This window comes from Leucopleurus acutus (assembly GCF_964270905.1).
Source record: "Leucopleurus acutus genome assembly, chromosome: 14".
Taxonomy (NCBI): domain Eukaryota; kingdom Metazoa; phylum Chordata; class Mammalia; order Artiodactyla; family Delphinidae; genus Leucopleurus; species Leucopleurus acutus.
The window spans coordinates 791,243-804,269 of NC_139156.1; the positions used below are offsets into that span (position 1 = coordinate 791,243).

Below are 13,027 nucleotides of genomic sequence, written 5' to 3' on the forward strand. Positions count from 1 at the left end.
GATAGCACTGTTTCCACTTTCATTTCTGAGTTTAGTTATTGGGGCTTCTCTCTTCTTTTCTTTGCCAGTCTAGCTGAAGTTTGTCTATTGTGTTGATCTTTGCGAAGAGTCGATTTTTGGCTCACTGACTCTGCCCCTTTTATTCTCTGTGCTCTAACCCTTAGCACTCCCTTCCTTCTGCTAACTTTGGATTGAGTCGACTTTTGGCTCACTGACTCTGCCCCTTTTATTCTCTGTGCTCTAACCCTTAGCATCCTTCCTTCTGCTAACTTTGGATTGAATCGACTTTTGGCTCACTGACTCTGCCCCTTTTATTCTCTGTGCTCTAACCCTTAGCATCCTTCCTTCTGCTAACTTTGGATATAGTTTGTTCTTTTTCAGGTTCCTTAAGGTGTAAACTTAGGTTGTTGGCTTGAGATCTTTCTTCCTTTTCAGTGTCGGCATTTGCAGGTGTAAACTTCCCCCTGAGCCCTGCTTTTTCGTGTCCCATAAGTTTTCCTAATGTGCTTTTGATCCTATTGACTCAAAGCTATACAACTGACTTGTCTGCTTCGTGTCATTATAAGCCGTAGACTGTGCTGCAGGGCTAGTCTGTGCGTGTGTGTGTGTTTTAAGGTAGTGAACCTTGAACTGGAGCGCCTTCTCTTACAGGGGAAATGTGATTCCACTTTTTGTGACTTAGTGTTTCAGAAATTTAGCCGCAGCTTCTGTAATTCAATGCTGAACCAAATGAAAAACAAACTGGTGAAAGAAGAAACTGCAACTTTCAAACGCCTGTATTGTTGATTTGTTTTTGCTTTAGGAAAAAGGGAAGACGCTGCTTCTGCACCAGTGGCCCACAGCCGACTTCCAAAGTGGAGGGACGATGGAAGGGTGTTTTCTCTCAGGTTTGTAGATGCAGGACAGACAGAGCCGCAGACATGAGGCCGGGCAGGGCCTGGTGTTGTTAGATCCCGAGCCTTGTGTAGAACAGGTGAAGTCGTGGCAGTGACCACGGGAAATGCCTGCTCAGCCCTGAACTCGGGCAGGCACGGTGAGGGTGAGGGCTCCTCGTGAGCAATCGGGGACCCCCACTGTAAGCATGAGGAAACCCCCCAAGCCTAGGTGGCCCCCCAGTTCAGGGCCACCCTGCGCCCTCCCAGGCAGCCTTGAAATCTAGGCTCTGGGTTTTTCTGACAGGTAAATCACACTTTTCCACTTCCATAAAAATGTGGAGATATACTTCTGCGAAAAAAAGTAGTGACCTTAATAAAATAAAACATATTGTATAATTTATTTCTAAAATAAAAAATGATTATCTGCTAAAAAATTATCATCCCTGTTAGCGTAAGGGCCACGGTGTGTACTGCAAAGCGTGAATGTGTGGATTAGAGCCGTGGCCCTCCATCAGGTGCCTCAGAGTCTACGAGAGAGAGAAACTCGATTTAAAATAGTGAACAAAGATGTGACCGTGTGTAATTAAATACTGAGTTGAACTCTAGACCCCCAGGTAAGATTGTTTGCTGGTGCCGCAGAGGGAGATGCAGACAGCAGCCCAGACCCGCAGGACTGCAAGGGCCAGTGAGGAGCCGGCTGCTTGGGGTCCCGGCACCGCCCGGAGCGCGTGGAGCCCGTGTACGCTTTACTCCACGTGCTGAAACATACTCAGCTAAATGGTTTAGCAGCGTTAACAATTCAAGCCATAGGAAACAATGGGAAAGTAGAATTGAGCAAAGCAATGTTCTGAGGAAAGATTCCTGCCTAAAGTTTAGAGTGATCAAAGAGGCACACTTTCAAAATACGTGAAAATTTAAATAATGAGAAATGAGAAAATTAAAAAGTAAACACTGGCAAAGTACTGGCATCAAGTTTAGCGGCTAAATGATCCATTTCTGTAATGCACGAGCAGTTGCATTAGTCAGGCTACGAGATGCCACACTGCAGTAACAAATGGCCCCGACGGCTCAGCAGGTGAACTCGCACGGGCAGTCTCTCCCTGCTCGTCCGAGGCACCGTCTGGAATTTCTGGCAAGCGGGGTTGCCACGTCCAGGGGCATGTGGCCCTGCTGCCAACCAGGGGGTGCAGAGCCCTGACTGTAAGAGCCCTCACCACCGCGGCGTGTGGTTCCGAGTTGGCCCGGCCGAGATGAGAGGAGGAAAGCACGCTATGGAACCCACGTTCCCAAGTGTCAAGACGTTGACCAGTTTATCTGGTCACGTGCCTCAATCCCCCTGCTCCTGGGCACCTGTATTCCGTCCCAGCGCTGGCAGTGGGGGGCCACGGTGAGCCCTCAGGCCCTAAGTGGTGTGAGTTGGTGCTGTCCTCTTAGCCAGCAGCCGGACAACATGCCGGCAGGATCCACGGGCGTGTTCACCCCTTTGCTATAACGATTCAAAAACGGGAAAGAGAGCTACACGGTCAGCGAGGTAAAACAGGACAACATGAGTGTCTGGCACCAGGGGCAGGGGCTCTGCTTTACTGGACGGCGCGGCTGAGGCGGCCCCTCGAGCGGCCTGGGCGAGGCTGGTGGGGAGAGGCTTCTTCTTTCCTGACGCTCCCATTGTTTATTTTTAAAATTACGGAAGAGTAACGGGAGTTTCCAAAAGGGAAAGGGCTTAGAGGACTGCGGGGCCCGAGAAAGCCTGGCGGGGTGGGGTGAGGGGCAGCTGGGGGCACCTGGTGCAGGTGAGGCAGGTGGGGGAGGGAGGACAGCAGTGCAGGTGTTGCCCGGGAGGAGCCCCTGAGCCTTCAGTCCCAAAAGGACTGATGTGTTTCCCACGATCGGGGTCACTCCCGCTGCTCGAGGCCCGGCCCTGGAAGGGCAGCTCTGCGTGTGTCTAAGGGACGCAGATGACGAGGTCCTGTGGCTGGATCTCCACGCGGTCCCACCTGCTGTCCGGCTCTGCGGCATGAGGCCCGGGGTGTCCCAGACAGGCGGCTGTGTCCCGAGTGCTCCCTGGGGGCCTCTCGGTCCTGTGGACCCCCAGCTGCTAGCACCTCCATCCCCAGACCCCCTGACCGGCGCCCCTCCTGAGCCCCCTCTCCCACCGCAGGGGCCGAGGATGACCTGACGCTGAGGGCCGCGCTGTATGGCCTGCTGTTCCACAGCCACGCCGACCAGCATGACTGGGAGGGCTGCCTCAAGGTGCTGGACGAGGCCCTGCAGGTGCTGCCGCGGACGGCGCACCGCCTGTGAGTCCCTGAGGCCCCCCAGGGCGCCTCCCCTCCCCGCGCCTCCCCCCCCCGGGGTACCTTCCCCTGCAGCCCCCCAACAGGGTGGCTCCCTCCTCAGCCCCCCACTCTCCCCTTTCCCCTGGTGACTTTATTTCCCTACCAAGAAGTCAACACACGAAGGGAGGGGATTTAAGCCCAACACACACAAATGATAAACGGAAAAAGCAAAACACAGCACGACCCAAGACCCCCGAGGCACTCAGGTCTCCTTGTTTCTCTGCGTGAGCAGGAACGCACACAGACACGCCAGTGGGTGTGCCTTCTATATGGGGACGGCTTTCACCAGCCAGGCGCTAATTTCTCTCTTTTACTTTTCTTCAGCTTGATTTTCAAACATATGGTCGTGGTGAAGGCTAGACTCGGCCAGAACTTCGTGATGGAAATTCAGAGATTCAAAGACCAGAGTGAGGAGTATCTGGCGCACATGTGGCGGCGCCTGGCCCTCAACTCCATGAGTGTCCCCGGGGAGCTGACCTGCTACCTCCACGCCATCCAGGCCCTGCAGGTCTGGCTCTGACTCACCGTGTGTCTGCGGATGAAGCCCCCGGGGGTGGGAAGGTGCGGGGGGGAGGGGGGGCGGTGCGGAGCCCAGCCCCTCGGGAGAACCGGAAGGAAGGGGGGGCAGCGGGACACGAGCCGGGGCGGCAGACGGAGCCTGTCCTCCCACATGAGGGACGCAGTCCTTGTGAGGCCGTGTGGGGAGGGCAGGGGGTGGGCCGCGGGGCTCTGCAGCCTCTGGGGTTTCGGGGTCTTGGGGACGGCCCCCGCCCCCGAGAAGCCAAGACACGTGTTCCTCTCGACGCGCTTGGAGATTTGGGGGAGGGCGGGCACCTTGATTTGGTGCAGAGCTTGTGGGACTTGCCTCGGGGGAAAGAAGGCCCCTTGATTGTGGGACTGAAGCCCCCAAAGACGTGCCCTGCGGCAGGCACCTGACAGGCTTTTCTGTTGAGCAGAACGTTTCCCCTTCACGGAGCAGATCCCACCGAGGTTTTCAGAGCGCTCCAGGGTCGGGGTGTCCCCAGGAAGGGGTCCGAACACAGGCTCCATCGATGGCCGTGCGGTCATGACCCATCGGTCAAGCAGAGGCCCGGGCCCACTACAAGCGGCCGTGGGTGCCCCTGCGTCTCGCGCCTGGATCCCAGGCCAGGGTTCCTGGGGCCAGGCAGCTGTGCCGGGGGAGCAGGCGGTGCTATGGATGGGGCGGCTGCTGGCCGAGCCGAGCTGCCGGAACCCTCTGCACAGACTCCGTGGAAAGGCTCTCTGCCCCTTCCTTCCTTCGCTTCCTTTTTCTTAGGGGTACAAGGTGCTTTATAGTAAATTCACGGGGTTATGCAGCCATCATCACAATCAATTTTAGAACCAGCCCCCCAAAACCCAGGTCCGTGGGCACTGTGTCCCTCCCCCCACCCCCGCCGGCCCCAGTGAGCCAGCGTTACACGCATGGAGCCAGACGAGGTGGGTCCTCTGTGTCCGGCTGCCCTCCCTGGACGTCTCGTCCAAGCTCCATCTGTTGAAGCGCATGTCCGGGCTTCACCGCTGCTGGTTGAATAGTCCTCCATCGTGTGGACGGAGGCTGCGCCGATGGGCCTCTGTGTTGCTTCCTCTTAGGAGCTCTTGTGACTGGGCTGCTGTAGACAGCCGTGTGCGAGTGTTTGCACAGACACATTACAGCTGTTCTCTGGGGCACATAGCTGGGAGTGAACTCCCAGGCCACGTGATGACTGTCTTTAGCTACCTGAGTCGTGGTTTGACTTGCGTTTCCCTAGTAACTAACGTAGTAACTGGCAGCATGTTTTTCCTGTGCTAATCGGCCATTTGTGCATCTTCTCTGGAGACATGTCTATTCAAATCCTTTGCCCTTTTAAAAAAAGTTGGGTTTCTTGTGTGTTTATTGCTGCGCTGTAGGAGTTCTTTATGTTTTGGATACAAGTCCCTTGTCGGACGCAAGGTTCGGCACCTTCCTCTCATTCTGTGGCTTGTCTTTTCAACTGCTTTCTTGTATTCTTGATGATGTCATTTGTAGCACAGAAGTTCATAATCTTGACGAAGTCCAGCTTGTCTATTTCTTCTGCTGCTTACGCGCATGGCATCGTAGCTGAGAAACCAGCGTGTAATCCGCGGTCACGAAGATTTCTACGTTTCCTTCCGAGGCTCTCATAGTTTCAGCTCTCACATTTGAGCCTTTGATCCGTCTTGAGCTCAGCCGTGTGTTTGGTGCGAGTTGGGGTCCTGCTCCTTTCCTCAGCGTGTGGCTGCCTGCTCTCCCAGCACCGTTGTTGAAACGATGACGATTCCCTCTTCCACCGCCCTTGTCCCCATCGTCTCTCTCGCACAGCTCTTGTCAAAGCCACCCGTGACCACATGGTCACGGTCATTCTGAGGCCCCATCCGACCCCTCCTTGGCACTCGTGGTCATCTGTCACCTGGCTTCCAGGCCCCACTGCTCAGGGCCACTCCTTCTTCCCTTCTGCCCACCTGCTAATGAGGGGGAGGACCCCACTCAGGGCTGGGATGCCCCCGCTCCCTGGTGACGTCAGGCAGTGTCCTGGGGAGAGTCCACCCTGACCTTGCGTGTCCCACCAACCGGCCCCTTCCCTCACCTCCGGCCGCGCATCCTCCTGGCATGTGAGGCATGAGGTGTGGGGTGTGGGGCCTGGGGCCCGGCAAGCGGAAGGCAGGCTGGCTCCGCTCTCGGGGGGGCAGGGAGGGCAGCTTCCTCCCTTCGTGCAGTGATGATTGATGAGCGATACTGGGTCTGACTCGGGCTGCACACTGCACGGTGCAGCATCTTCAGTGCCCTCCGAGCCCTGGGAGCCACAGAACCGTCCATACCTCCAAGTGCCGGAGGAGACCCGGGGCTGGTGGTGGAGCGCCCGCAGAGAGCCCCTCAGGCTGGCGTCGCCCCGGAGGCGGGAGGGACACGCGGGGCCCGCGAGGGGTCCGGCGGGCAGGTGGCGGGGCGTCCGCAGGGAGCAGAGGCCGGGGTCACTCGCCTGGCTCTGGTCTTGCTGCCCGCTGCACGTGGGAGGTCTTGCCAAGCCTGGTGGTCTCGTGACGGTAGAGACGGGTGAGAAGCAGCCCCTCTGTTTCTAGGAGGTGGGGGAACACAACACCTGCCGTGTGGTCCTCGGGCTGCTGAGTGGCAGGTGTGTGTCTTTACCACCCTTTTCTGTTTAATCCCAAAGAAGCCAGAGAGTGAGTGGCAGAAGGTTGACTACATCATGGAATTCAGCGAGTGGCTGTACCACAACCAGTTTCCTCTTGAAGACGTCGTCTTCCACCTGGAGTGGGCGATCGACATCCTGCTGAGGATGCGGCCCGACAGGGGCTCCCCAGAGCCGGCAGGTGCGGGAGCCGCAGGCGCGGGGGCCACAGGTGAGCGGCGCGGTGGCGGGCGGAGGGGCCGCCCGCCGTGAGGGGCTCCTGGGCTCCGCTATCCCTGCGACGCCCCTGCAGGCCAGCGCCCTGTGGGCTTGGCGAGGTCAGGGCCCTGCCTCCCCGGCTGCTGGTCCCTCCCGCTCCAGCAGAGCTCATCCACCAGGAAGGCCCAGCCCAGGCGTGATAGGGAGGTGGTGGGAGCCCAGCCAGATGGACGGAGGGAGGGGCGGCATCCCCTCACTGCCCCGAAGGTGGCTGCAGCGTCCCTGCAGGTGGGCCTGTTGTCTCCGCTGGGGGAGCCCTGGGAGGCCCGTCCCTGAGGGTGGCCCCTGTGAAGGTGGCACGCCCCTCTGGAAGAGTCTCAACCCCAGGCCGGGTGGCAGGGGCCCCTGGGGACCAGACGGGCACAGGGGGTGGGCAGGGAGGACACCCAGCGGCCCCTGTCTTCCAGAAGAGCAGGTGTCCACTCCGGCGGCCCCGGAGGGCCCGGGGGCTGAGGGCTCGGGGCCCCCCTCCCTGGAGAAGCTTCGGAATGTACGGCAGCTTGAGATGCTGGCCCGCGCCTACACGCTGCTGGCCCTGGTGGTGACCCCGAGCGCCGCCAGCCACCAGGACTACTGCCTCATGGCCTACACCTTTCTCCGCCGCATCTGGCAGGTGAGGCCCCGGGAACCTGCACTTGCACAGGTCCTGTGTCTCTCCCGGGACAGCGTCCCTCTCCCCTCCTTCCCAGCAGCACCCTCCCTGCTTTGGGGACTCAGGGGAGGAGGGAGGGCCTCGCTGCTCCCTACAAAGTGGCCCCTCCTCCCCAAGACTCACCCCAGCGCCTTTGCCCAACCACCCGCAGAAGCCTGTCTTTCCACCGCGCTGCCACTGGGCTTCCAGAACCTTCTCTATGCCCCCTCTGCATGGCCTCCGAGCTGCCCTCCTTCCCACCACCTCTTTACGGGGCCCCCGGGGCAGCTCCTGGTCGACTCTTGTTCTCAAGGACCTCTCGCCGTCGGTGCCCGCCCCGTGGGACAGTGTCGGCAGGACAGGCCTTTCTTCTGGGGGCAGGTTTGCACCCTGCCCTCAGCCATGTGCTGGGGACAACAGGGTCATCGCCCTTTGGCAGCAGGAAGGACTGGGAAGGCCGTCCTGGGTCTTGAAGATGCCCCAGGCCACTACCACCCACCACCCACCACCCACCATGCAGCAGCTCTGCGATTCTTTGAGAACCGCTAAAAGTCACTTGAGTGTGTTCTTCATTAGAGACGTTAATTCATTTTATGGGGCTGACAAGCTCTTCTTAAGGGTCAGCTGTGCGTCCCCGCAGGCCCAGAGTCCTGGAGGAAGCCCCCCGAGGGCAGAGGAGGGCGGCCGCGTGTCCACCCGCCGAGGGGCACTGCCACCACCTCTGCGCCAGGCGGCTCATGGCCTGGCCACTCCCTCCCAACCTGCCCTCATACCTGAGTGCGTGGGAGGAGGGGGACCCGCCTCTGTTATCAGTGTTGCAAATTCGGATTTTCTTTCCCCAGGTTTCTTTATTAACAGCAGGAAAATCAATTTCAGAAAGTAGAATTCCAGCAGCAGCGAGTTCACATTCATTGTTGCCTCAAAAGGAGAAGGAGAAAAGCAAAGACAGAGAAAAAGACAAGGACAGAGACAAGGACAAGGGCAGAGACAAGGACAAGGACAGAGACAAGGACAAGGGCAGAGACAAGGACAAGGACAGAGACAAGGACAAGGGCAGAGACAAGGACAAGGACAGAGACAAGGACAAGGGCAGGGCCTCGAAGCAGGTGACCGTGCCCTCCCGGTGGCCAGGCTCTGCCCCAGCCGCCCTTGAGGCTCCTCGTCCCAGAGGCTGGGCCGCAGGGGGCAGAGCCGTCCCGGCTGCTCTGTCCGGTTTCTCCCCCTGGGAAGTGGAGCCAGTGGTTCTTGTCCCCCTGCCCCAGGTGTTAGGAGGTGACACGGGGAGGGTCTGGCTTTTCCCCTGTGGTCTGTCGTCTGCGTTCCCAGAGCGGGTCCCTCCCTCTGCCCAGGTGCATCTGGGCCCTGGCCATGTGGAGTGGGACAGCACCTTCTCTCCATCCACTGGGGGCCTGTGCTGCACGTCACCTTGTCACCGGAGGAATTGCCTGTCTCTGGGGCTGTGCTCACGGCAGCACCCCTCCCGGCTGTCCCGCCTCACTGTCCCCACTGGGGACGCCCCCGCCTCCCTCCCCCATCACTGCTCTCCAGGAAGTGGAGACACGTGTGGGTCCGGCGTGGCTTGCCGTCGGGCTGGCAGCCCAGGGAGGGCGCCATGCACGTCCCCAGAGGCGCTGCCGACCCGTCCTTTCCTGTGGGGCCACCTGGGTGTCTGCTTTGAGCTCCACCTCCTAAAGCAGAGCCTGGCTTCCTGCTTTGCAGTTTCAAAGCCCCACTCCTGGCAAACGCCTTGAAGACGTACCAGCAAGCATAGAAGAGTGGGCTTCCTACGCTTGCCCCGAAGAAGCTATATCAGTATTTAAACAGGATCAGAGCAACTTTGCCGTCAACCGGTCAACTCTCCAGAAGCCGGTGAGTGGACCTGAAGATGCCGTCCCAGGCCTGTGTCCGTGTCCTGCCTCCTGGCTTGTTGTCACAGCTGACGCTTTCTGGTGTGAAGTGGGACCAGAGAGGGATGCGCAGAAACAGGGCTTTGCTCAGGGAATTGTGAAGCAGGGCCTCCTGGGCATGAGCCCCCAGACCCTCCCACAGGCCCATCCCCAGCCCCCTCCCCCTCCCTGAGCACCCGGGGACTTTTCCTCACGCATTCCCCGCACAGGTCACACTCCTGCACGTGAAATTCAGCCATGCCTGGGAGTGCCCCACGGCTGCTGTGACTGGCCACCGCAAACCAGGTGCTTAAAGCAGCACAAAGGGTTTCCTCACAGTTCTGGAGGCCACAGGTTCAAAGTCAGTATCACCGGGCCGAAGTCAAGATGTCGGCGGGGCCACATTCCCTCTGGAGGCCCCAGGGGAGGGTCCTTCCTGCCTCTTCCAGCTCCTGGGGGCTCCTGGGCTTGTGGCCGCGTCACCTCCCCCACCCCCCGCCTCCGTCGTCACGTGGCTTCTCCGCTGTGTCTGTGTCTCATCTCCCACGTACAGGGGCCCATACGATGACACGTGGGGCCCGCCTGTATCATCCAGGGCAACCTCCCCAGCTCGGCATCCTTACTTTGATCACACCTGTGCGCAGGTTCCAGGGGTAGCGCCGGGCTACTTCGGGGGCTGTTTTTCAGCCCCGCACCTGCCTGGTTTCTGTGCTTGTGGCAATAGAGACTCTCGGCCTCTAAACGCCCATGGCTGGCTTCTCTCTGGAGCGCGGTGTCCGCGGGAATCCTCCGCGCTGCTTCGTGTGTCTGGTTGTGTTCACATCGTCGGTGATGAGTATTCCGTCTGGTGACTCGACCACGGCCTGTCTGTCCTTCAGCCACGGAAGGCACGGGGCTGTCTCCAGCGTGCCTGTTACAGATGTCTCAGGGCCCACGTGCCCACGTGCCTGGAGGGCACACCCGGCAGCGGCGTTTCTGGGTCACGGAGCACGTGTATCTCCAACTACAGCATGTTGACAAACTGCCTTTGGCAGTGGTCGTGCCGTGAGGCCCGCCTTCTCACCTGGCCGTCTGGGGGGCGTGGGCCTCTCACTGGGCTCAGCCGGACACTCCCTGACTACGGTGAGGCCGGACGCCTCTCAGCGCCTTTTGGCCACTTGAATGTCCTCTTTCATGGCCTGCGTGTGCAATCGGTCGCCCATATTTTATTAAGCCTCTGTCTTTACCTTGTTGAATTGAAGGAGTTCCTTATCTGTCTTGGAAAAAACACTCTGACAGTTTAGGACAGCAGGTCACCCTCCACTCTGGGCCTTGACTGTCTTGAGGTCTTCTTGTGAATACGGATTCCAAGTTTTAGTGTACGAAAAAGCATTAATCTTTCCCTTTATGACTAGTGCCTTGTTGTGTCCTGTTTAAAAAAATGTTTTCCTTCCCAAAGGTCATGAAAATGTCCTCTTATGGTATTTTCCCAAAAGCTTTATACTTCTACATGTCAGATTTAGATCCACTTGAAGTTGGTTCATGTGTGTGCTGTGAGGTGAAAGATCCGGTTCTGAGCTCTCCGATCTGGATAATCTGAATGTTCTAACACCACTCACTGAAAAATCGCTTGCCGGGCTTCTTTGCCACGCTTGTCATGAATCAGGCGTCCACACCTGCACCAACACCTCACTGTCTGAGCTCCTGAGGTTCGTCACCTTGACTGCTTGGGAGAGAACATTGCCTGGCCTTGTTATTCAGGAAGGTCTTGGATGTCCTTTCCATTGTCCATTGTTTCCATGTGTCTTTTAGAGTCAGCTTGTTGGCTTCCATTGGAAACCCTGGTGGAGTTTTGGCTGTGATTGCACTGAATCTCGAGATCAGTTTTTGGTTTGGGGGAGAACTGGCGTCTTTGCCACATTGAATATTCCAGTCGATGAGCATGTTCTAGTTCTCTATTGACGTAGGTCTTCTGTAACTTCTCTTGATAATGGATTTGAGTTTTATGCATGGAGGTTACACACATTAGATTTATTTCTATGTATTTGATGTTTGTGCTGCTGTTATAAATATACCTCTTTTGTTTCATTTTTTTAAACTCCAGACGAAATCTAGAAATATAATTGTTTTCATCTTGACCTTGCAGCCATCAGTTTAGTTAACTTCTAGATGAGTTTGGTAATCGATCCGTAGATTCTTTGGCTCTTATGTGTATACACAGAGTCTGCATTTCGTCCGCAAAGGTTTTTCCTCATTTCCGATCATTACACTTTTTATCTCCTTATTCCACTGGCTGCCACCAGCACAGCGCTGAACAGAGATGGTGACACCTCCTTATCCTGCCCCCTGGCTTAGCAAGGGGGCTTCAGCATTTCACTCAGTGTCATCGATGTTTGCTGTAGGTGCTTATAGGTATTCTTTATTGATTAAGGAAGTTCCTTTGTTTCTATTTGCTAAGAGTTTTAATCACAAATGGCTACAGATGTTTATCAAGTATTTTTCTCCATCTATCACATAATGGCTTTTTTCTCTTTCCTTACTTTATTCCCTAATGCTTATCAGAATAATGTCAACTTGGTTGAGACATATTATTCGTTTCACTTATCATCAGATTCAACTGGCTAGTATTTTGTTCGGGGTGTTTGCCTCTGTGTTCATGAGGAAATTGGTGTTTAATTTTCCTTTCATACTACACGCTTGTCAGGAAGTGGTAAGAGGCTGCACTGACTCTAAACTTTTCTGCTCCCAGCGCTTCTGACCGCAGGTGTGCGGGTTTCCGCACAACAGCCAGTTCTCCGCTCCCCGTGGACACCAGCTGGGTGACCCCCCATTTAACTCAGTTCTGGCACTATGTGCCATGGTCAGTGCAGGCCCCACAGGGTCAGGGCTCCGTCCCTCGAGGCCGCCCCCACCAGGCGCCGGTCTCAAGTGTCGGGTCCCCAGGCCACTGCACTCCATGCAGTGTGGCCATGAGTCGGGTTCCCATGACCCCCTCCTCAGGTTCGATGTTTGCCATGACAGCTCCCAGACTCAGGAAAACGCTTGACTTAACTAGATCGCTGGTCTGTTACAGAGGATGTCGTAAAGGGTGCAGATGAGCAGCCCGATGAGGGGGTCCATGGGGCAGGTGTGGAAGGGTCCCGAGCACGGGAGAGTCTGTCCCCGTGGAGCTGGGGTGTGCCGGGCACCACCCTCCTGGCAGGTGGACACGTTCACCAGCCCAGAAGCTCTCCAAACCCCTTCCCGCAGGGTTTCCCTACAGGTTCCGGGACAGGGCACGGCTGATCGGCTCGCGGGCTGTTGGGAATTAACTCAGCCTCCAGCCCCTCCCCCCGCCCCAGAGGTCGGGACGGGACTGAGGGTTTCACTCTCCCATCATGTGGTTGGTTCCTCCGACCGCCAGCCCCCATCCTGAAGCTCTGTAGGGATGGCCAGGAGTCACCTTGCGAGTGTAAACTCAGGTGTGGGTGAAAGGGGCTTATGAACCACAAAATCCCAAGGGTTGTAGGAGCTCAGTGCCAGGAACCAAGAACAAAGACCAGAGGTATGTGTCTTATTATATCACAATATCACACTGACCTTTTAGTCAATTAGAGAGTGTTCCCTTTTTGAACTCTTCTGGGGAAGAATTTGTATAAGATTAGCTGTTATTTCTTCCTTAAACGTTTGGAAGAATTCCCTGGTGAAGACTTCTGGGCCTGGATCTACTTGAGAAGATTTTCAAATATGGATCCAATTTACTTAATAGTTACAGAATGCTTCAGATTTTATAATTTTTTTGTAATGTTGGTGGGTTGTGTTCTTCTAGGATGTTTCCAGTTAATATAAAATTTTTAATTTATTGGCATAATGTGGTTCTTACTATCCTTTTTTTTTTTTGCGGTACGCGGGCCTC

The 13,027-nt window shown here is 56.7% G+C and overlaps 1 protein-coding gene across 1 annotated transcript in view; it reads left to right on the forward strand.

The window, feature by feature from the left end:
* Positions 1-13,027, forward strand: part of CFAP46 (cilia and flagella associated protein 46) — a gene marked incomplete at both ends in the record, with an annotated part of 88,738 nt that overhangs the window by 40,684 nt on the left and 35,027 nt on the right. Inside the window, 6 exons of the mRNA XM_082855190.1 lie at positions 803-887; positions 3,034-3,172; positions 3,536-3,719; positions 6,400-6,574; positions 7,044-7,249; positions 8,987-9,136. Coding sequence (XP_082711316.1) covers positions 803-887; positions 3,034-3,172; positions 3,536-3,719; positions 6,400-6,574; positions 7,044-7,249; positions 8,987-9,136 — 939 coding nt within the window. The remainder of the gene's footprint in view (positions 1-802; positions 888-3,033; positions 3,173-3,535; positions 3,720-6,399; positions 6,575-7,043; positions 7,250-8,986; positions 9,137-13,027) is intronic.